Source organism: Sturnira hondurensis, unplaced genomic scaffold (assembly GCF_014824575.4).
Source record: "Sturnira hondurensis isolate 20B ecotype Veracruz unplaced genomic scaffold, ASM1482457v3 Scaffold0008196, whole genome shotgun sequence".
NCBI classification, from domain to species: Eukaryota; Metazoa; Chordata; class Mammalia; order Chiroptera; family Phyllostomidae; genus Sturnira; species Sturnira hondurensis.
Genome location: NW_028080827.1, coordinates 28,777,592 through 28,801,864, shown reverse-complemented (window position 1 = coordinate 28,801,864; position 24,273 = coordinate 28,777,592). Strand labels below are relative to the sequence as shown.

General features: G+C 43.4%; 1 protein-coding gene across 5 annotated transcripts in view; it reads right to left on the bottom strand.

The window, feature by feature from the left end:
* The window catches only part of DAAM1 (dishevelled associated activator of morphogenesis 1), a 155,769-nt gene that overhangs the window by 79,610 nt on the left and 51,886 nt on the right, over positions 1-24,273 (bottom strand). For 4 of the 5 annotated variants that reach the window (XM_037054415.1, XM_037054413.1, XM_037054414.1 and 1 more), the window contains exon 2: positions 14,522-14,740. In XM_037054415.1, the coding sequence (XP_036910310.1) occupies positions 14,522-14,704 (183 nt within the window). In that variant the 5' untranslated portion in view covers positions 14,705-14,740. Of the gene's footprint in view, positions 1-14,521; positions 14,741-20,416; positions 20,555-24,273 lie in introns of all 5 variants that reach the window. The other variant, XM_037054417.1, reaches the window with a different exon arrangement.

Below are 24,273 nucleotides of genomic sequence, written 5' to 3'. Positions count from 1 at the left end.
TAAGTAATTATTTTTCTTCCTTTCTTTTTAATTTCCTGTAAGTCACACCTGCTTTCACCTATTGACGAATGAGGAAAGTAATGGTAACATAAATCACTTCCGAACAATTACGATTACATTCTGGGGGGGTTGTGGGAGTCAGTTATCCAAACAGCTTAGTAATACGGTGCTTAGTTTGGGGAAAGGACTGTGATTTGTAAGAAAGTGAACAGGGTTATTAACACTGCATCTTTTACTAAACTGTGGCACTGTGTTTTTGCTCAGTGAGCTTGAGATGGGAAGAAATGTGAATACCAAAGCCTAAAAATTCACAGCAAAGGGTATTAATATTACCATATTTTGCTGTTAGAGGCAGAAAACTTCTGTGTCTTCTACTGAGACACAGAAATGACCAATTTTGAATTCAGAGAACTCCGTTGGACAAGGATTTAGGGGCAGATGGTTTCATGCAAGAAGTGAATTTCCATAAAATAAATTAAAAATTGCTATTGGGTCTCTGGATATAATTTTAGATCACAGTAAAAAAATAGAAGTAATGAATGGATACTGAAAATAGTAACAGCACACATTCTGTGTGCTTAATGTTAGTGTTTTATATGAGTTAATTTCGTTTATCCTCACAACAATCCTATTAAGCGGATAATATTACTGCATTTTCCAGGAAACTGAATTCAGAGAGATTAAATAGCTTGCGCAGGGTAAGAAAGGTGGGAGAGAAACCTGAGTGCAGACTGTCTAGTTACAGAGCCCACATTCTTAACCACTAGCCCGTTCATTGTACTGATCATTCCACAGGTAGGGAGAATCACGACACGGGTGCAAACATGAAAGCACATGCTGTCTGTTAGTGGAGAGGAGGGTTTTGGTGTCAGACATCCCCGAGTTCCAGGTCTGAATATTCAGGGTTATGCAACACTGAGCAAGTGACTTAGCCTCGGACTTTCAATTTCCTCACCGGAAAAATTAGAGTGACAATATATGTCTGCTGGGCATTACAAAGATTCAGTCATGCAACGAAAAAGTATTTTTCAAATATTTTATTTATTTATTTTTAGAGGTGGGGGGAGAAAGAGAGGGAGAGAGATATTGATGTGTGAGAAGAATATTGATTGGTTACGTCTCACACACCCCCAACTGGGGATCTGGTCCGCAACCCAGGCATGGGCCTTCACTGGGATTCAAACCACAACTTTTCGGTCCACAGAATAGCACTCGATCCACTGAGCCACACCAGCCAAGCCCAAAAAAGTGTTTTGAGTGACTACAAAAGTCAGGCATTGTGCTAGGTATAGAGGGAAAAAAGGTATCACAGAGCTCATATTCTCGAGCAGGTGGAAAGGAAGTCAAACAATCACATGATGCTCACACAGGAAGCTTCAAGAGCCCACTTGTTGTGGGGAAAGGTGGGTTAGTGAAGGCTGTCCCTGGGAAGTGAAGTGAGATCTGAGAGATAGCTAGGAATTAAACAGTTTAAACAACAACAACAACAACAACAAGAAAAGCAGTACAGACAAAGAACAGCAGCCTTGAAGGCCACTGTCAACTCTGGTCTTTATCCTAAGAGCAATCAGAGGTCACTGGCAGGTTCTGAGCAGGAGACTGACACAGACTAAATTAGATAATGACTGGGAGTGCCTAGGCACAGTGCCCAGGGTGTAATAAGACCTCCACTCCGCCATTCCAAAACTGTCTCTGCTCTGACTCACTCCATTTTAATAACATGGCTGAGTCAGGCATGCAAAACTCGAAGAGATTATCACAGCCTTAGAGATCAATCAACACTTACTCGCCGTCCTACCCACTCCAGGACGGAGGCCAGACATTGTAAAGAACACAAAGATGAATAACAGACCCTGATTTTATGGAATTTAGAATCTAGTTAGGAAGAAAAGATGATAGAAGGCTTCAGCAGTACCCCCTCTTTTCAGGATAAAGCCCAAATTTCTTAGCTCGTAGGTTGAGACCCTTCGTGACATGGCCTTCGCCAACCTGCCCTCCCTGCCCTCTTCCTCCTCCTACAGCAGCCTCGTTTCAGGACTTCTGATCACATGTCCACTTGCTTAGGGGACTGGCAATTAATGCCAAGATAATGGGAACAAATTTTCTGCCACAATACCTTAGACTTGAACGGCCTAGCTTCATTTATTGGCCAACAAGTTTTCTTCCATTATTGGATATTTTTAAAAGCTGATTAAAGGAAAATGGCTTACTGAGTATTGAAAGGAGAAATTTTACTAAGCATCATTCCTCTTCACAGAAAGTTCAAGTTTCTGAAAAACCAACAAACAAAACCCTCCTTCTTGGAGAGGACAGTAATTATATTGTTATAAAATTATTTATAATACCTTAGAGGAAAGATATTAATTATATATATATATATATATATTTTATTAAAAAGAAAGGACCTTTAAGAGAAGCCCAGCTGTGGGAACTAAAGTTCTGGGGTTTATCCCTAACAAAGCATATTATTAAGGCCCACTTCTAAAAGATTCTGTGCTGAGAAATCTCACCAGCCCTATGCTCTGAAGTAGGCAGGCAGCCCTACTGAGAAATCTACATAAATCAGAAAACAATTCATACATACAAATAAATCTAAGGAAATGGATTGATTTGCTAGATAAAGCAAGGGAAGGAATTTTGAAATAATGTACAATAAGGGTCTTGAAGGAGCTGAGAAAGCTCTGTGAACTGAATGGAAGTAGGGGATTATTTATAAAACCTCCAAAGCAATATTAAAAGCATTCATTGTTTGAAAGTCTACCAAATCAATAGATTTCTGTGAGCCAACAATGAAGTTTCCGGCTAACAGGAGAAATCTCTAATTCAGGAAATTCAGGATTTCTATTCCTAATGAGTTAAGCTAATTCTTTACACACATACTAATACAGTCACAGAGAGATAGGAGGAACATGTAGTTAATGCTGGGGGAATGGAGCAGGAGGAAAATGAGGAGAGGGAGAAGCTAAGAGAGGCCTCTGCAGTCACCTGACAATCAGCTCATTGTTTCGTGTGTTTGTGTTTTTGGTTGGTTGAGTTGTGTGTGGATCTGTGTGTGGATCTGTGTGCGCTGTACTTTTTAATGGTTCTTGACCATCTATCTGACTCAATGTACAGAGCTCACAGAATTTCTAATCATATCATTACTCAGACAAGGCTAACCTTTCTCCTTCCAATTAAATATAACAAGTATTTGCCCACAGCAAACAAGCGCAATTCAATTCACCCATCCTCACCCGACCCACATGCCAAAGTTTTCCCACAGGCCCAGCAAGCCGCAACCCTTGGCTTCATCTCGAATACACCCAACACTATTATCGAAGCCTGCCTTCTCTGGATTCCACCCTCTTCGTCACTAACCCTCTCCCCTCCCATCCTACAACTCAGCACTACCAGAAACAAGTCGAACCTTCAGTCATGTGGCGTGGTGACAACTACACCACCACGAGGAAAAAGCCAGGCAAGGCAGAGAGTGGACTTGAGGGTGATGCTTTGGCAGTATGGAGAAAATGTACTGTGGGGCTGTGACAATTCTTTAAATTTATGAACGTCTATTCCCACCACAGCAAATGACCGTCACATCCGAGAGTCATGAACTGCCAATGCAGCTCTTAAAATTTAACCACAATGACCCCGAGAACAGTATTTTATCTTCCCAGTGATCATTTGGAATCTGAAAGTTAAATAAGATTTTTGTCATATTAAACAGAGGTACACTCAGTGAATTATTAGCTGCTCCCAACCAGTCAGGAAAGACATAAATGGAAAACAAAAGAGTTTTACATTTCAAAAGGGATGTGTACACCCAGAAGACAAACCTTAAAGGTGTTTAGCCTGTAAGATTTGCGCCAACATTCTTAGTCATTTCACAAAATGCCACAACATGACTCACTACCACCTACACAGTAACACTGTGTCTGACAGACACGCCTTCCTTCAGTCGATAAAAACAAGACCTGGGGAACCCTACAGGCAAAGGCTGACTACTAGAAATAACTCTGGGTTTCTTACTACCCATGGTTGAGTGTTCTACACTATTTCCCTTCCAGCCTTGAATGGTAGGCAATGCACACTATCCACATTTTGCTAGACAAAGTCTGCTGCTAATTGTAGGGTTCCCATTTAGTTTCTTTGTGTTATTTCATCTAGAAACTCATTAGAGTAACTTCAACTTTTAATTAGTCTGTATCACCAGCAGTTTTCCAATAATTTCAAATAAACAGCTCTGTTCTAAATATGTGTTAAAATCATCTTCCCGTAGCTATCCAGCCCCCCCAGTTTCTGGTTTTTACACCTGCAATCTAGTATAACTTCTGTCGACAAGGCTTAATTGAGAGAAAGCCCAAGACGCATTTTCCTAATTGAATGGAGGGACTCTGTCTCCTGGGACACAAAAACAGCTGTAAGGTGACAGACGAGAAAAGTGCGGGTGGGCAACCGTGAAGCCCAGTGCCACACGTCTCCCTCCCTCAGTGATACCAGCACCACTCTTGTCAGCCCTTCCCACACCTGCTCAGCATTCCCTCCAGAGACTTGTTTGGCAGCTTAGGTGACATTTTTAAGTTTTAATTGGGTCACAAGACATCTAGTGCAATGAGTCTTTCCCACATTGCATGTATTTATTTTCTCATGTAGTATCTGGTACAAAGACTTGTTAAGGACAGAAAATATTTCTTAAACATTAACACACTTATCCTTTTCATCTGCTACCCTTCAGGCCAGCCACTTTGTTACTCCCATTATAACTGACCTCCAAGTGAAGATGAGCAAAGAGAATGACATCCGGTGATGGGGTGCAGGACGAGTGCAAGGCCCAGCCCAAATCTGTCACTACCACTTTGAGAAAAATCGAAATACAAACCCAGCTGCTGAAACATTCAGCAGCCATTCATTCATGCACGCACGCACGCATGCATTCACTCACAACTTACTGAGCACCGCCTGTGCTATCCTTCGGTAATTAGTTATTCACCCATGCCATAAGCATTTACTGAGCACCCACCCTGGGAAAGGCGATGATGCTCCAGGCCCTGAGAATCCTGAGAGTGAAATAACCAGATACAATGTCTGTGCGCCTTCTACTCACTGAAGGTGCAAGGGTGCACATTCATAGTGGATTTAACGTAATGAGTATCCCTGTGGAAATGAGCTCAAGCTGATTGTTTAGAAGATGAGAAAGGATGACTTACTTTTCCTTCTCTATGGAAGAAATGCCCATCTCTCATGAAAACAACATATATATCTCCTGGGTGTGCTTGCATTCATTTGGTTTAGTTTAGCTCTTAAATATTACATTGTGTGATGAAGTAAACAACTGGCAGCTGTAGGATGTTTACAGTGGATTTATTTACTATTGGACAAGAGGGGAAAATGTATCTTTTTCAGGGACCTGGAGCTCCTATAATACCCATGAAGAAACAGTTTTAAATTCTAGAGGACTTCTGGGAATTGAAGGTGGGAGGGGAGGAATCTAAGGGCAGCAAATAAAAATATTTGAGAGTTTTGAACTAAAATACACTACCCACATATTGGGCATTTACCTTCCACAGGCCAAGCGACATATATTTTGTAAGAGCAAATGATGTTTAGATGTTTAAATGATGTTTAGATGTGCACTGATATATACTCTCATGTGCAGTTATTTGTAGAAACTACCAGAGTGTTCCAGCCATTACCGAAACACATTTTCAAAATTATACTTGAAAGCTTAGCTGAACATACTACTTATGAAGGTCAAATTATTCTCCAAGTCTTTTAAAACCTCTACGGTTTATATGGGGACAGGCAGAGAGTTGGAGAGTCAAGACAGTATGTTAACTGTGTAATTTGCACATGGTAGTCTGAGGCGTAAATTAAATAATCAGATTTAAACCTTAGCCAAAAACTAAGTAGGTACCTGATGCTCAGAGTCTCTTTAAGATTCATAGTAATGAAAGTCACTGAGGCCAGCAAAACAACCATGGTTTTGATAACATTATTAAGTTCAGAGACCATTTTGGAGTATCTGCATTAAAAAAAAGAAAGTTTCTTTACTCCATCTCATCACGCTCCACTCCCCACAATTTCAATCCCTGTAGTCTAAGTTAAGAAGCACTCAGAAATAAACATATTGATTGATTACATGGTATCTAACTAACATTCAGTCAAAATCTAAATTTAATGGTCCGTAGAAAAGGACAATAAAATGATCTTAGCAAAATCAGAAGTAAATTTAGGACTACAAGGAATAAAATAGTTTCCTGGTTTGTTTTTTTTTTAAGATTTTATTTATTCATCTTTGGAGGGGAAGGGAAGAAGAGAAGGAGAGAAATATCAGTGTATGGTTGCCTCTCATGTGTCCCCTGCCAGGAACTGGCCTGCAACCCAGGCATGTGCCCTGACTAAGAATCGAAGCACGATCGTTTGGTTCGCAGGCCCGTGCTCAATCCACTGAGCTACACCAGGCAGGGCAGTTTCGTGGTTTTACCTTAAACTTTACTGCATTTGGTTAGTGAATCAGAGGACAAGAAAGAAATGTAGGGATCCATGTTGATCATCTTACTGTCTCTAAGCAGACAAGACCCCTAGCAGTACAAGGAAATGCACTCGGCCCACAGGGAGGAAGGGTTACTGCTAACCCTACTTTGATTCTTAGAAGTAATGCAATGTTCTATGCAAAAGAGCAACAGATATAAGTAAGCAAAACCACCTATATCAGTACCACCCTGTATCACAGCCATCAGTTGTTCTCAGGGCCAAAGGAATTTATTGTACTTACAAAGTTCTGGGTTTGGGATCATTTTTTCCTCATCCTTAGACTGACTATACACTGGCAGCAGCTCACATCTACTTCACAGGAATTTAGCACTGAACACACTTAAGCCTATATCTACATTCCCACTTCCCTTTGTGATATGCAGCATATTTTCACGCTGTTCTAAGTATTTTTCTCTGTACTCATCGAGTCAATTTATCCAAAAATGCTAGTGTGTAGGGAGGAGCTACTCAATATTTTTTTCTTCTGTCAACTAATCATGTCCTTTACCTAAATGTAATTTTCTCCTTTGAACTCTGTAAGTTTTTATAATTTTTAACCTCATGGAAACAGGACAATTTTAATAGTGATTCCTTTGTTAAACCCTGATTTTTGGCTTCCAGACAACTGAATACTTTGAGATTGTTCTAGATAAATCTTTGAAGTCTTTATGTACTCTGACTTCTTCTGCTTAATTACTGAGTAATCCTTTACATTCTAATTATGAAACTGATTAAAATTATGACTCCTTATAACCAGTTTCCTTTTTCTTCTGATAGAAAAAAATAGAAAAAATTTCTATCAGATGAAAAAACAAATCAAATATTCTTGCTACCCAATGTTTTCATCTTTCTTGGACGCAGGGAACTGAATAATAATAGCTCCTGTACGAAACTTTCTGTTCTTAGTCATGGTCTCAGTATAAACGGCTAGTTTTAAAAAGAAAGAGATAAAAAAATGTTGAAACTTTTCATAAATTCTGGTAAAGGTGGAAGAATTTTATTATTAAAATGAGCTTAAAATAGCCCTAGTAATGAAAAAAATTATACTGACATCCTGAGAAGATAGGCTACAATTCACGAGGCTAAAATTTGCACACTAGCAAGTCTATGAGACTAATTTGGATTCCTGCAGTGCCTTTCATACCAGAGTGACTTCAGGCACTATTGAAAAATGAAGAGATAACTGATGTAGGTCCCCAAGGGAATTCACTTGGCACATTTTACCTTGACTGTGAATTTGTCTAATTCTGATACATTGACCAAATTCTCTCATTCCTTCTATCTTCATTTTTCAAATTCTATGCTGGTTACTAATGTTCAGGATGTCCTCAGTACTTAATTAAGCTGACCTACAGTAAGTAATTATGTTTATGAAGATACATATCTTCCCATCATCCTATGGTATCCATCATTACAAGCCTCCTCACTAAGATTATAACTTTTGTTGACAACCCTTGGTAGTATAAATGGCAGTTTCATGATCAGTAATGTTAAATTTCTCAGCAAGTTTCTTTGAAATATTTTACATTTCCCAGGAGAAACAACACTGTACATTATCTCAAAATATTAGACTCATTGGCCGAACAAATGGAAAACTGAGCACTGGGTTGTAGAAACAGCAGATTAACAACCACCACCACCAAAACAGTAGAAAATGGAATTGGTAACATTTCAGGCTTAGGAAAACTTCGGTGCATACTGCCTACTATTTCCAACTAGGTAAAAATTCACAGTGATGTACACTACTAGAAATGAAAGCTCGCCTCTCTGATAAGTCAGTAAGACTGACTGCAGGTATACAAACTGTGTGTGTGCTATAAGACACGAGATTTACTATAGTACGCTTCAAAAATAATAACATGGCTTGTCTTAAACATGGTTTCTCACCTACATTCTCACCAGGAAAAGCGGGGGAACATTTTGCATGTTTCACAAGGCAAAAGAGGATAGGAAACCTGAGAGCAGATATCAATTCCAATGTCACTGTTTCCATAGAATATTCTGTAGGAAACCCTCAGTCCATCAACTACTGGTATAGGCAAGAGCCTAGGCACTGAGTAGAAAAGGGGAAGGAGGCTTCCAGTAATTTTATTTCAAAACTAAGGTAGCCAAGAGGTATGAACTGCAACAAGAAGGCATTTCACCTCAACAGGTGAACTCAAAGGAAGACATACTCAAACTCTACTCAGGGATTTATAACACCTTTTTGCTAAACTTACCGAAACCTCACAGAGATCACAAAGAGCAATAGTTACGTTTTGTAAATATAACCAGGTGGCCAAACATTTTGGTGTACTTTGGTATATTTAGTTCACTGAAAGATAATAAAAAAGCAGAGGTATTTTCCTCCAGTTCAGAAAATATCTGAGACATATATTTAATGAACAACACAGCCATCCCCACCCCGCTTTCCAGGCTTGTCTCCCAGAGCCCCAGTGCTCACAGCCGCCTATTTCATGCTCCATCTGTAGGAACTTTCAGTTCCTCAAGCGTCCCACCCTTTCTGCCACCTCCCAGCACTCACGCATGTTCTTTTCACTGTCTGTAACACTCTTCCCTCCTCTTTGCCTCAATAATTCCTTCTTGGTTTTCATGCCTTATATTCAATGTCACTTCCTCCAGGAAGCCTTTCAAGGACCTTCACACTGGGTTAGGTACCTGTGGGGCTTAGGAGTAGAGGTCAGTACACAGCGCCTTCCTTCCCCAGCAAGTCTGGAGTTATCTGAGAGCTAAGCTAAGGAATCATCATCAAATGGAAATGACAAGTTGGGAGAACTCAACTTTCATCTGCAGACAAGTGGGCTTGCTGAGATTTCAGTGCTGAATTAGCCATTTACCCACCAATCATAAGGATAGCTGAGCAGCTGCAGAACTCCCCAAAGGGGGCTCATCCTCTGAAATTTATAGCACCAAGGGTCACAGAATAGGTGTTTTCTGAAAGCAGGTTAATTTGCAGAGAAATAGAGAACAGGAGAAAAACTGAGCTTTGCATATTCCAAAGAGGAGATGCAAGGGACGCTGGCAATGTTATCTTCAGCATGAGCGCTAAGGGTGAAAGTAACACAACCTGTGAGTGGAACTTCCTCCTTGTAAAAAAAAAATGGGAATAAAGGTTATTTGCCCACAAAACGTATTGCTTGAGCACAGCCCATCTCATAGCAGTTGGTCACATTGGGTAAGACCGTGTGTTTAGTTACCCACTTCCCTCCTAAACCTTCAGCCCCTCAAAGCAATTAAGGGCTGTGTGTGTCTGTTTTGCTTTCTAGTTACTTCAAGGCCTGGCACAGAGTCAGCACTTAACACACACACACATATAGGTTAAAAGAATTCGTCTGTCAAATAATGACACATTCTGCTGTTCAGCCCCAAAGAAATCTCCTACTACTAACACTGAGATGGAGAAGTTACTTGAGCAAATACCGTGTATAGAGTTGTCATGCCTAGGACTCTTGAAATAGGTTGGTGGGAACAACCTAAGATCTTTAAAAGCCTGCAGACAATTTAGGGAGATCAAAAATATGAACAATAAAATGGCAATAAATACATATCTATCAACAATTGAATCTAAAAGACAAATAAATGAACAAGCAGAACGGAAACAGAATCAGATATATAGAACTATTTTGAGAATTGCCAGACAGGAGGGGGGTCGGGGGGATGGGAGAAAAAGGTGGAGGGATTAAGAAGTACAGATTGGTAGTTACAGAATAGTCATGGGGATGTAAATAAAGTACAGCACAGGGAATACACTCAGCAATAGCCTAATAACTATACATGGTGTCAGACGGGTGTGAGATTTATCAGGGTGATCACTTACTAAGTTACGTACTGGCTAATCACTAGGGTGTGCACGTGAAACTAATAGAATATTGTATGTCAGCTGTAATTGAAAATAAAAAAGATTTAAAAATAAATAAGTAAATCACACACATCAATAATAATAATAATAATAAAAGGCTGCAGCAAAGACAAGACTTCGGCTGACTCCCACTTTACAGCAACAGTGCTAGGTCTCAGACTGGTTATGTTCCTGATTTGTGGGGAAGGTAATAAGGGAAAAAAAGATGGACACTTAAAGGCATAAGATATAGGGTTAGCAGAGATCACACAAACTCTCAAGAGCTGGCAAATATGTGAAGAAATTGAAACACTCGTATGCTGTTGGCGGGAATGTAAAATGATGCCGCCACTTCGGGAAACCATCTGGCGGTTCCTCCAAAGTTAAACACAGTGTTGCGATATGAAGCAGAAATTCTACTCTTAGGTGCTGGTATACATCCATGAGAACTGAAAATATATTTCCACACAAAAACTGTTTATAGCAGCGTTATTCATAGTAATGACTGACAGGACCCCAAATGTCCATCAATGACAAATAGACAGACACAATGTGGTACGTCCATACACGGAAATACTATTGGACAATAAAAAGAAATGAAGTGCTGGTACATGCAATAACATGAATGCACCCTGAGAGCATTTAAGCTAAGGTGAAAGAAGCCAGTCACAAAGGACTACATATGACTACATATGACCACACATCCTATGATTTCATTTCTATGAAATGCTCAGAATGGGCAAATTCACAGAAACAGGGAGCAGATAAGAGGTTGCCAGGCGTTGGCTGGGTTGGGGAGAAGTGGGGAGTGATGGCAAATGGGTAAGGGAGTTGCTTTGGGGGGGGGTGACAAAAATGTTCTAAAATTTATTGTACTGATGGTTGCAAAGTTCTGTGAATATAATAAAAGCCAGTGAATAGCACACTGAAAATAGATGAATTATATGGCACATGAATTTTTATCTCAATGAAGTTGTTATCTTTAAAAAAATAGGCGGGTGTGGGAATGGACCTCCAGAAACCACTAGAGTTCCTGAAACTGGAAGGACTCAGTTTCTTCTGCTGTGACAGGGAGCCTGCTAGGGCACGAGGCGCTCCTCGCTGCCCACCTTCTTTAAAGATTCACACGGCTGACCTCCCATTCGGGCTTGCTTAATTTATGAGATGATAAGGTTGCAGTAAGCTCTTCTGAAAGCAGCCTATTTGGTATCACTTCTTAAAACATCAAGTGAGTGACTCATGAGACAAGGCCGAGGGAACTGCCTTACAACAACCAGCTCTGATGAGATGCTTTCCAACAGATACAAGCTGGGACCCACATTGGCTTGCTCATGGCAGGCAGATTAGCTTTCAGGAAAAGGAAAGTGTGGGATACTTATTTGCTAGAAAATACCTGCATTACCTCCCTGCCCTAGGATGTGGTACCGCATCCCAGCACCTACTAGGTGCCAGCCCTTTAAAAGAAGTTATCTGCTTTAACCTTCATACCAACCCTACAGGAGAGAGGGTAATATCCCCATTTCATAGACAAGAAAACAAACTCGGAGTCCGACAGAAACCATCTTAAATGATGCCACTCTGGGTTGCAGACTGGCCCGATTCCCAAGGCCATGCGCTCTCGCTGCCGTCCCCGTGGCCTCCCTCTCCTGCGAACTGGCAGAGGCGGAACTGCTCCGGCGACTACTCAGGAGGAGCCAGGGCAGAGGTTTCCAGTGGCTTTGAGTCCACCTCCCTCGTCCCGGGACACCCTGGGCAGTTGCAGAGCTTTGTGGTCTAAGTCCCTAAAATCAGAAGTAGACAAAAATTCATCCCTCACTCACCAGGACAGATACAAACCTCAAGATAATTTGTTTTCCAATGGTTTCAGCTTCAAGTTCTGGTTTGGCATTGGCTTTCTTAACAACTCACAGCTGTGGGCAATTTTCACACAGAATAAAGACATCGACAAGGCAGAAGGTGAAATTTTCTCCCTGATGCACACAGAACAGCGAGCCGTCTTCAAGACGGACACGGCGCTGCCACCGCACAGCCTGTGGCTCGGGACTCATTTCAGAGGATGACAGAATATGATGGAAAGGACTAGGGACGCGGATGCTTTGGGGGCACTATCTCTGCCCACCACCTCCACGACCACCACAGAGGTCTCCATCTATCAGCAACATCCGTCTCCTTAGGTTGACTTTTGGTTGTAACATCCTTTAAGTGGGAAATAAAACCAAGCCTGTCAATACATCACTGCTGCCCATCTTGGTAGCCACCATGGCAGATGACTCACTGCCCCTCCCTAGGAGAAAATTATGGGTCCTCCACCCGCACCAATGACCTCAGGCTTGGCTGTGTGACTTATGGCACCAATCTTTACCGAAGGATGATGCGTCCCTGTCCTCTGAACTCAGGAGTGGCCACCCGCTATGGTGGCCAAAGAAATGTGGGCAGAAGTGACATGCCATTTCCAAGCATAAGCTCATTGCCTGCTAGCAGTTGACCATGTCTCGCTTTCCCCTTCCACCAGGGCTGGGCCCTGGAGAGCAGACCGGGAGGAGCAGAACCACAGCTGACCCACACTGGTTACTTCTGCAGTTGTAACCACTGAGGTTTTGCCATCACAGGAACAACTGGCTTACCGTGACCAAGATGGTCATTAACACCGGTCCCCTCCATTTCCCTTCTCACCTTCAACTGTCGCGCCTCCCACCTCACTTCCTCCAGGAAGCTTCCCCTCCACCACCCTCCTCATCCCTGTGTTTGCCATGCCATTTCCACACATTGATGCGTAAGTGGGGTGTGCCTGTTTGTTTGGTGGCATTATCCCTTTCTGGGTCCCCTTCGCTACTGAAACTGTCAGCCCCTTGGGAGCAGATTCTAGTTTTCTGGCTTGAACCTCCTCGCTAACACCAAGAACAGAGTTCTGCAGCGGTGAAGATGGCAGAGGGCAGAGATGCCTGGAACACTAGAATATTCAGTACCATAAAGCAGAAACATGCTGCCAAGAGTCATCTCTTCTTTCTGCCAACGAGTTAACCTACTCAGGAGACCAGAACTCGGACAACAGCTTCCTAGTACTCCCTTATCCTGGCTTATCTTGTAGGAAAAGCTTGGAGGTGAATTCTGTCTAGGAGCACTGAAGCGGCACGTATCAGTTCAGATAATACCCCTGGAGGGCAGTGACACAGCCTACCTTGCTTAGAGGCAGTCATGCAAAACAATAGCACTCCCTAGTATCTGTTGAACCACACACACTGTCTGAGTAGAAGTAACCCCATTACACAATGCCAGGGGTGACCAAGGCGCACAGAGTACTCTTGTAACCGGTAACCAGGCATCGGGCCATTACACTATTTGTTATTCTCATTTACATATTACATCAAATTAGAAGGAAGTATTATTTTTTTCCCACTTTACAGAAGACAGGCTCAGAAAAGTCATATGCTTTTTCCATACTTATACAGATGATAAACTCAGAGCAGTAATTTGAACCATGGTCTTCCTAATCTCCATGCCAGTGCCTTAATATCCTCTGGGAACATGGAATGGAAAGAAACACTGCTTCGGCGGTACCTGAGAAGCTAAGGTGAAGAAAGCCCTCAGACCTCTTCTTGGTGAATGGGACTTACACCAGAGGCATCTCTCCTTTCAGGATAGTGGACTCTAAAATATGATAGCATCTATGAAAAGTTTCCCACAACAGTTATTATTACAATCCTATCATTAGGCTAAATAATTATACTGTACTTCAGCAATAATGTCTTTCATCAAAGGGTCAAGGACAGGAGGAGTAGTATGACTAATTTTTAGAAAGACGTTAGTACTGTACACTGGAAGTGGAGGGTGGACCCCCAGGAGGTAGGAGGCAGCTGAGGGAATTGTCCACGCACACAAGCACAGACTCCGGCTGGGATGGAGAGGGACTGGAAAGGGCAACTTGGGAGGCAGTGCTGCCGCGTGTTTGAAGACCTGAAGGTCTAAATCGCTCCACTCAAAGCACCGGCAAGGCCCTCTGGTGTAGTCACGCTGCCTTCCTCCTTCCTGCTTGGTCCACAGGCTCAGTGCCGACAGTGCAGCTCAGACATTAGGGGCAGCTGGGGGTCACCGCACCGAAGCAGGGCACGCACACTCTCTCCTCTCCCTCCCGGCCCCCACCCACCGCGAGGATGGGAATCTGGGACTTACCACCAGTTCACTGAACATGACGTCCAGCTCTTCCACAGGGGGCATGGGTAATGCAGGCTCCATGGTCTGAAGGGCAAAGTTGCTATCATTTCGCAGCCGATACGTGATTTCCGGGTGATCGTTATTTCGGAAACAGCAAAAGATGAATGAAATCCCCCGTCCACCTCTCTTCCTTGGGGCCATGGCTGAATTCTGTCCTATTTCTTGAGTGACTACACTCTGCAAAAAGAGGACATGACATCGTTAACAGTGCAAAGTGAAGAAATGATTTTTTGAAAAATTACACCAATCCAAGAAAGAGCCCCCTGCTCTGGAGGCCCCGGCAGTGCCTTGCAGAGCATAGAGAGAGTGACCCCAGGGGGTTCGGAGTCCAGCTGGGCACAGCACACGTGTCTTTCTACTTGCTCGTTCAGTGTGTCCTACGACCAGCTGCTGAGCCAACGGCACAACCCAGTCAGTCCACCCCCCAGCAGACGCCGCATCCCACTGGGCTACCGGCCGTTCTCTGTGCAGCCAACTGCTCTGTCCTGCCAACTCATGTTGTTGTTATTCCCCTTGTATGAATGGCCTCTCTTTCTTGCCCCCAGATCCCTAACTCATCCTCTGTAGTTCACTTCTAATTTCCCCTTCTTTGCCTTCCCAAGCAGAATTAATAATATATGTGCCAAGCAGCAATGGCATATCTATCCACTCCAGCTTACGCCACTTTCTAAGTTTTTTAGGAGTGGGTCTTCCTGTTAGACTGTGATAAGTCAAACAGAGGGAAGGGAGCTACATATTAAGCATCTTGGGGACCTGCACGGTGCCAGGAAGACAGGAAGCACTCGGTTAATGTTGATCGTGTTGAATAATTAAAATTTATAGCAAAGGAAGAGTGACTTAACATGAGCTAGAATGGTCAGAGATTTCCGAACATGACAGATAAAATGAGTTCACTAATAGGGAGATGGTTAAATAAATCAGTGTATTCACACAATAGAATACTTTGCACTCATTCAAAAGAACAGGCATTTGTGTATCTAGATATGAAAAATGTTCAAGATGCTACATGATATATGTACCACGTACTACAGGATTACATGTTTTAAAGCATGTATGAGTATATGTAAGAAAGTGTTAACTAGCAATAACATCCAAAATAAAAATAGGAAGTTGGAGAACTATTCACTGTATACCCTTTTAAATTTTAGTTATTACCATAAAACACATTTTTAATGATTGCATATCTTTTAAAGTTAAAAAAAGGTATTGTATTGATTTGCAAGGATACTATCCTGTCAAGTGAAAAAAGAAAAACCTAATCTTTATATGTAAATGCATAGGAAAAGGCCTGGAAAGATACACAGCAAATTCCTAACTGAAAAAAAGAAAGGGGACTGGGAAAAGGCAAAAAAAGAAAACATTCTTTTGGGAGAGCATATTTGTGTATAACTTTTGTAGATTTTCAATTTTTAAAAACAGATGGAGTAGGAAGAAAAAAGAAAAAGGTAGGGTGTGAATTGGCCCTTTATGAGTTGTACCGGCAGAGGAGGAGAAATGCATCTGTGCACGGAAGACAGAACAAGGACTCACACAGCTGCGAATTTTGGGGAGACGCCACGGGGAGTCAGACTGGAGAGGGGTTCCGGTGTGGGGACACTGCAGCCCTGCCTGCGGAGCCCGTATTTACCCCACAGGCAACAGGCAGTTAAATTTAAAAGCTTCTCCTACTCTTCTCTGAAAGAGAGAGAGAGAGAGACTGAGCAAATATGATTGGGTCTTGACCACTCTCATTTTTTAGAGCTGTGGGCAGGTGACCTTGCTGGAGAAACTACAGCGAATGCAGAGCACTCTCACGGCGAGGAGACCGCAGATAATCAGACGATATAACCAGTGCCACGTCCTGACAGTGTCAGCATGCCTGATACAGGGCTAACACCACTGCAGGCATGTCCTGAAAGGGAATGAAGGCCCGAGGGGCAGGCAGAGGCCTGCAACTATCCTTGAACTGATTTCAGTGCTGATATCCAGAAACAGGAACAGTGCTATGTCATCCCCAAGGTTAAATTTAAAACCCGTGGGTAGCTGCTATAAGGAGACACAGGGAAGGACTTCCTATGCCTGCGAATGGGACAGGTGGAAAGGAGAAGTTCCTGGCTCTGTTGTCTTTAGACTAGACCGACTAGCCTGCTAGAAATGCCTAAGGTGTAAGTACCCCCCATTAGATGGGAGATGGTGGCGAGATTAGGGATTTTCATTAGATCAACTTCTCATTCCAGCTTCAATTCCAGCTGCTCCGCTTTTATCCATTTTGGATCTTGAATTATTACTTAGTAATCTTATTTTATAGAAAACCTCCTGTGGCTACTCACTGTAATTATAAGAATAATGCAAAGGCCATCCAACAGCGTCCAAGGGTCTCCATGCTGGCCCCTGCCTGCCTCTCCACCTCACGGATGGGGCGTTCTTTGTATGAGTCACTGCACTTCGACTACACTGGCCGTGCTGGCTCCTACCTCAGGGCCTCTGGACCAGCCATGCCCTTCAATGGCATATTCCGGCCCGCATCTGTGCCTAGCCAAATTTTCCTCATCACTGTGACCTCAACAAAAATTTCACTGTTTCAGAAGACATCTCCAACTATCTATCCGCAGTAGCGCTCCTTCCATGCCCCAGTCACTCTGGATCCTTTTCGCCTGTGTGTTCTTCATGGCCACCACTATTTGAAGTCACCCTATTTGATTATTTCATAGGGCAGGGGCCTCGTATATATTGCTCATTGCTATGTCCCAGCTCCTGACAGCACACGAGACACACGTACTAACCTACTCAGTGGAATGCAGTCTGGGCCCTCATAGCATTTTGCGACCCCAGAACATACAACCAACAGAGTACTTTGTGATCAGGGTCTTTCTCCTCCCATTGAACAGTCAACTCCGAAAGGAAATGCCCAGCACAAGTGCTGAATCGTGCCTTACATGTGTCGGAGTAATACCGAAGTACTTGGGAAATTAATGGAAAGACAACTGCTTTATTTTTGAAATGTATTTAGAAAGACAACTGGTTTACTTTTGCATTTTGCAAGTTGTTTCATTTAAACCCAAGTTACACTGTGTTCTGGATGTACTGAGGGTGGGCGCAGAGGAAACGTTAAGAGCTATCAATCAATCCAAAGCATTTTTATAAGAATTTTTTAAAAGATTTTATTTATTTATCTTTAGAGGGGAACGGAAGGGGTAGAGAGAAATATCAATGTATGGTTGCCTCTCGTGAGTCCCCTGCTGGGAACTGGCCTGCAACCCAGGCATGTGTCCTGACTGAGAATCGAACCGCAATCAGGTGGTTTGCAGCAAAGCATTTTTTTTTAAGTCTTAAAAAATGTCAATAGTTCTATAAACCAATGAATATGAGAGTCTTGGCTAGTTTCTAACATGTGTAATAAGATACAGAGCCTAGTACATTTAAGAAATTAATTGAAATCATTTTAATGAGGACAAAATATTTCTTTAACAGGTGATTTGTGTTCAAAAGCCTCAGTAAAGCCCGAAGGCCAAGTCTGATGCCGGTTTCTCTGTGGAACCCCAAATATAAGGTCCTCTTTCAAACAAAAACTTAAACTATAGATGATGGCAAAGACTTGAGATTTCTACCAAGCAACCATTTTTAATACACACATCTGGAACTCCACTGTTCAGGGCCGAGTCTCCTAGACACAGACCAAAATGGGAAGCAAAAGTAATCATTCCACTTGACCTCCTCAGTGACAGGAGACATGTCTAGCCAGGTAACTGCCCCAGCACTTCACTAAGGAGAGATCCGGCAACCGCCCGTGTGCCTGACTTTAGTAAGTGCATTCACACCCATCGCGTCCATTCCATCATCCCCATTTCACATGTGAGACTTTCGAGGGCACTTGGGAGGAGGCAGGGCAATTAGGAAAAGTTTGAGAGAGGCTTTGATTTGCTGGTAAAGGCAAAGAGATGTTTATTCAGAGAAGCCTAATTCGTTGGGAGTGAGGCAGGGAAGCTTGGCAGAGGTCAGGAAATCTGGTTGCTTAATAGGCTGGAATCCGGTCCCCACCCTCTCCAACCTCAAGGTTCTCCACATCAGTTCAGCCTGCCCCCTCTGCCTCTCCCTTTGGAATCACTGCAACAGCTTCTTAATTCTTCTCCCTGACCCTTGACTCCCAGACTAGAGGTTGGCAGATCTTTTCTGCAAAGGGCCAGATAATAAATACTTCCAGCTTTACAGGCCATTAAACCTCTATCACAATTAATCAACTCTACCACTTTATCATGAAAGCAGCCACAGGCATCTGTTATCATGGACATGCCCATGGGTCACTAAAACTTTATTTATGGATTCTGAAATCTGAATTTCATATAATGGCATGTTACAAAATATTCTTCTTATGATTTGCATACCATATAAAAATGGGAAAACCATTCTTTGCTCGTGAACCACATGGAAACAGGGGGTGTGCCCACGTGGGCCCAGGGGTTGAAGGCCCAAAGTTGCCCTAGTCCATCATATTCACCCATTTAATTCACGAAGCCAAATGCTGATCAAATACCAATTATATGTTAGGCACTGGGATAGGTGCTTAGGAAAGACAGATGAAAATGAGATAACATAACCTCAGAGGGCTTATTTACTCTGGAGAAGGCAGAAAAAATCAGGTAAACTAAAACAAGTATTGATTTTGGTTAGTGTTACAGGGAATGCGAGAAGAAAATGAAAGAAGCCGCTGGTAATGGTGGTGGATAGTATGATCAGGGAAGGCCTCTCCAGCAGGGGCATTTAAACTGAGACCTACTGGGTAAATGGACCAGCTCTGCAAACGTCAGGGAAGAAGATTCCACGCAGGAAGGAGGGTACACAGAAGCCAGAAGCAGGTGGGGAACTTGGCACGTTTGAGTTAGGGCAGGAAGACCCCCCACCTAGTGTGCCTGGGGCACAGTGAGTAACAGGAGAGGGCGGGGCGCCCAGACCCCAGGGCCGAGTCCACCAGAGTGACGTCTCTGGGACTTATTCTCTGCACGTCCTCAATCTGACTGTGCCACTCAGCTCTGCACTGTCTCCTGGATAGAGTCGCACCTTCCAGCCTGGACCACAGTACCCTCAGTGGCCTGGCCCTTACCTACTTTATTCTCTGCCCTTGTGTCCTGACACCCTGAATACTGTGTGCCCACCCTGGAGCATGCAGTCATCAGATTGTAGCAGGGGTCACACTTCGGAGCCCACAGCCTGGCAGTCCCCTCAGCCTTGCATGTTCTTTTCCTTCTTAACCTGACCACCTTCCACTCACCATTCAAGACCCACTCAATTCTGCTGCATTTATGAACCTTCAGTTTCCCAGAGGCAGTCACACATTTCTTTCCACAACCCTAGAGGGACATACATAGTTGAATGCATTGTTGTCGTTTAAAAAATTCATATCTGCTTCACGCCACTAGACCAAGAGATCCCAAGACAGGGGCCATGCTTCATTCGGTCCCTGGCACAGAGCTTATTCTCAACAAATGTTTGTAGACTGCAAGGGCACAAATGCCCAAGTGAACAAATGATCTCATCCCTGAGCTTCAGGGTTGTGTGACTGCGTGTCCTCGCCACAGTGGCCTGCAGATCTGTTTTTCACAACTGCCAAAACACTGGAGGCCAATCAGCTCGCAGGTGCTCTTTAGCCACTCGTCAAGCTTTCTGACGGCGACAGCAATCTCACAAACAGACTTTATCCTTGGGGTATTTGCACCTTCTCTTGAGAGAGGCCATGTTTTCTGGCTGAACTAACTGGGGCCTGTTTTTTCCACCCATCTTCAAGTAAGCTCTTTTGGAAATAGACCCACTAAGAGAATCTCTGAGACATTTCCCCACTCCTTACATCCAGTGAACACTGCCCAAGACATGATCACTTACTCAGCTGTCAGAGCTGAGCCTCCTCAATCCATAGGCCAGATGCAGCGTTTGGTGCTTGAGAAACAGATGAGGATGGCCCACAGATTAGAGAGATCACAGCCTTGCAGGAACATTTAGGGAGCAGTGAAGTTGGTCCTTCTGCCCAGGAAAGAGGAAATTCAGTTACTGAAACTAGGAGCCTATGTGTCCACATCTTGGGCCCCTTTTAATCAGCTCAGCCCGAAGGAAAGGATTAATTCACCATGACAACTGGGCCCTCAACCAGAAGACATCTCCTAATCTCAGCTTCTGGCATTGTTGCAGAGGGGGAAAGTCACTTCTGGGACGTCCAAAATGCAGTCCATCTACCACATTACATATGACTATTGCTATGCTGTGCACCAGGAAGCAATTAAAAAGCTACTTAAGATTCTGGAGCAGGTGCATTTTGCTTAGCAAAGAATAAGAAATTTAATCCATCTGTGGCCTCGCTCAAAGTCAGAGTCATTTGTACTGTCTTTAACAAAACAAACAGGACTCTTAATGTGGTAACAGTAAAAAAAAAAAAAAGAAAGCCAAACTTAAGGAATGTAGATGATGATAATCGTGATGATGAAAAATACCGAAGAATAACTTACAGTCCACAAGAAAACCCTCCTTAACATCTTCCTTTGATAATGCCAAGTCACAGCACTTGAGTGATGCAGACAGTTCGTTTTCCACAAAGCAATACATGATCAGTTCCAAATCTGGGGGGGAAGCTTGAAGGTCATGTAGACAAAATAGACCTGCACTGATCTATACATCATTTAAGCTGGTTCATCAGAGACTTCTGCCATACATTTATCAGATGGCTGTCCAAACAGAGAAATATGCTCACTGGCTAAGTCACGAAGGTTCTCCTCCTCACTAAAGTGGTTACACAGGAAACAACAACTTAGCTGCTGGCAGAGGGGAGAGCAGGGGAGACTCCGAGCTCCCTGGCCACCGAGTTGGTTCAACAGTTGAGTTTCTGCATGTATTTTTGGAGTACAGAGGAGACCACATATGTCATGGCCAATTTCTATTGTTTTCATCAAGACAGACAGTAATTCGCATTTAATTCTCCAATTATAATTTCAACACTAAAATACTGTCTTTGATTCTTTATTATAAATGGTCTCTGGAGTTACTGAAACAATGCCATGGACATAAAAGACGGACAAGAGAAAATTTACCCTGTAGGAGCAACTAGAATACTTGGGAGAACTCTCCATTTTAATGGCCATACCTATTGTTTTCAGAGCTGCAGTTTACTTCACGTTTTTCATTTTTCCTAAGGGCCCTGACATGCAATTTCGGTTTCAACAACACGATAACATTAACCGAAATTCTCTTATCGCAAAGAATGTGAAAAGAAAAAAATTGCTTTGCTTCTTTCCTTGGCCATCTCACTCCCCTCTCACATTCCTCATGTCTGCTTTCATTTCCCAAGTACACTAGGTGCCAAATACTATTTGGAGCGTTAAAAAAAATCATGAGATACAGTCTAGAGGTTGTAGGAGAAACATTTGAAAGGGGATGTGTTTTCCCTGCAAGTTTCAACATCATCGCCATCAGGAAACGGAAAGGGTGTTTCTCAGTAAGCGTGTCTAATGGAGGGACAGCCCTCCCCATGTACTTGGTCCCCAAAGGATGTTCTACTGGAGCACTTCTTGGAGGAGCTCCTAGAAATACACCGAGCAGTCAGTCCTGTCAGTCCAGTGACTTTTCTGATGCAAGAAGACAACGCAGGCACCCCACCATCAACAAGAAAACCCAAAGCCAAGCAGTCGAAAAGGCCCCTGGCACCCTGGAAACACATTTGCTGCCCAGCCTACAGCAGAGTAGCAGAAGCAAGGCCACCCCCCCCCCCACACACACACACATACTGTGTCCTGCACAGGGTGCAAGCAGGGGGTGTGCAAGTGGAAGCCAGAACCAATCCCCTACCTCCCCCACTTCCTCCCCAGATAAGGGAGGAAGGAACCCAAGTGAAGTCCACGCACACCATCACGCCAGAGCCAGCCTCAGCCAGCACTTAATTAACAGTTGTTCTCCAAGCCTAAGTCATGCACTCCTGCCAAAAACACCCTCTCCCTCACGTAAAGAGCAAAGGAGGAGACCTCTAGGTTTCACCCTAAAAAGCTGGCAATGACTGTTCTGTCATGACTCAATACTTTAACCATGGGTTTAGGGCATAAATCCCTAAAGCCAATATAACACAGTTCTTGAGTGAGGAAGTTCGTGCTGTTCATGTGACAGAAACCAGTCTGGAAGCCAGGACATCTCGTCTTGATCATCCGGGAGAAGAGCCAAACCCAAAGTGTCATTGGAGCTCCCCACCGAAGAATGCACAGCCTTGCCAGAGAGCCTGTGCCCTCGGGCCTGCTGACCGGGGGCCAGTCTGTGAGTTAAGTCAATAAACAAATTTAAGCTGAAACTGAAAGAAATGCAAATCATAATCCCCTTTTGGGTTTCTATCTTCATTGCCTCGAAGGGCTCCACTCAGACTGTACAAAGACAAAGTTCAGTAGGAGGGTTACACAAACATAGGAAGCTACAATTCGATAGTCACATCAAAGCTCTCATTCTTCCAAGAGGTCAACTTTTGTTCTTTAACAAGCTGGTAAAAAAAAAAAAAAGAAAGAAAGAGGATGCAACTGTTTTGTTGTTGTTGTTTCATACTACTTTATTTAGGGGGGGTTCCACTTTCGCTCTTCAGTAGATTTCATGTATTTCTCATATGCTTCTTCATTTATTAGTACATCTAGTTCTGCAGGCTTACTCAGTGGTATCTTGATCAGCCAACTATCTTTGTAAAATGATTGGTTGAGAAGTCCTGGATTTTCTGCAAAAGCTTCATTAATTTCAGTCAGTTTTCCTGATAGAGGAGAAGAGAGTTCACTGGCAGCTTTCATACTTCCCAAAGCACCAAACTCATCTTTTTTTGTTCAATTTTGTCCCCATTTCAGGCAGACTGTGGTAAACAACGTCTCCTAAAGCTTGCTGTACAAAATTGCTGACTCCCACTGTTCCAATACCAATTTTCTGTTGTTATCCATTCGTGTTTCTCTGTGAATGTATGCACCAAGAGCAGATTGGGGCTGGTGCCCAGCGCCCGGACTGCGCCTGCCCTTGGGCCCCAGGGCTGCCCCTTGGTGCAAACCTGCAGCCCGCAGCCCTGGGCACCGTGTTAGCAGGGGTGCGAGTGGCCTCTGGAAGAATGCAGGTCTTTCAAAATGGACATGAGAATGAAACATCACAGTTGCAAGAGCAGCATTTGTATACGGCAAGACACCAGCAATCACCTGCACTCTGTATGCGCTGGTCCTCTGCTGACCCCACAGAAATAGCCCCCAAAGTCAGCCTTCACCACTACAGGTAATGTGGGGCCTCTTAAAATGTCCCCCCACCACGATCCCTACACTGTAGGCATTTTAGCTTTCAGACCTTCCCCCACAACCAGCCAACCTTTGGGTGCGATCCACACAGAAAATGCAACTGATATTAAAATGCATGGCCCCCCAAAAATACATCATTAGGCATTTTTGGAACCTTCTCACAACTGAAATAATCCTGGCAAGTCCTGAGAGAGAAGAGATTGGACAGTCATATACTTGGTTTGAGTAACTATATTTTCCAGATCTCCAGGCAACAACGTTCAGTGTGAGTTAGAGACGGCAAACTGAACTGTTCTGGGCCAAGGACGCACGGCACCATCCTCGCTGTAATGTTTAGGTCCCTCTCCCCAGGGGGCTACAAGACATGGTCCCTGGAAAAGTGATGACGGCCACTGACCTTCACAGCCTCAGCCGAGTGCTGTTCAAACCTTACTCCTTCTCATAGACTATAACTCC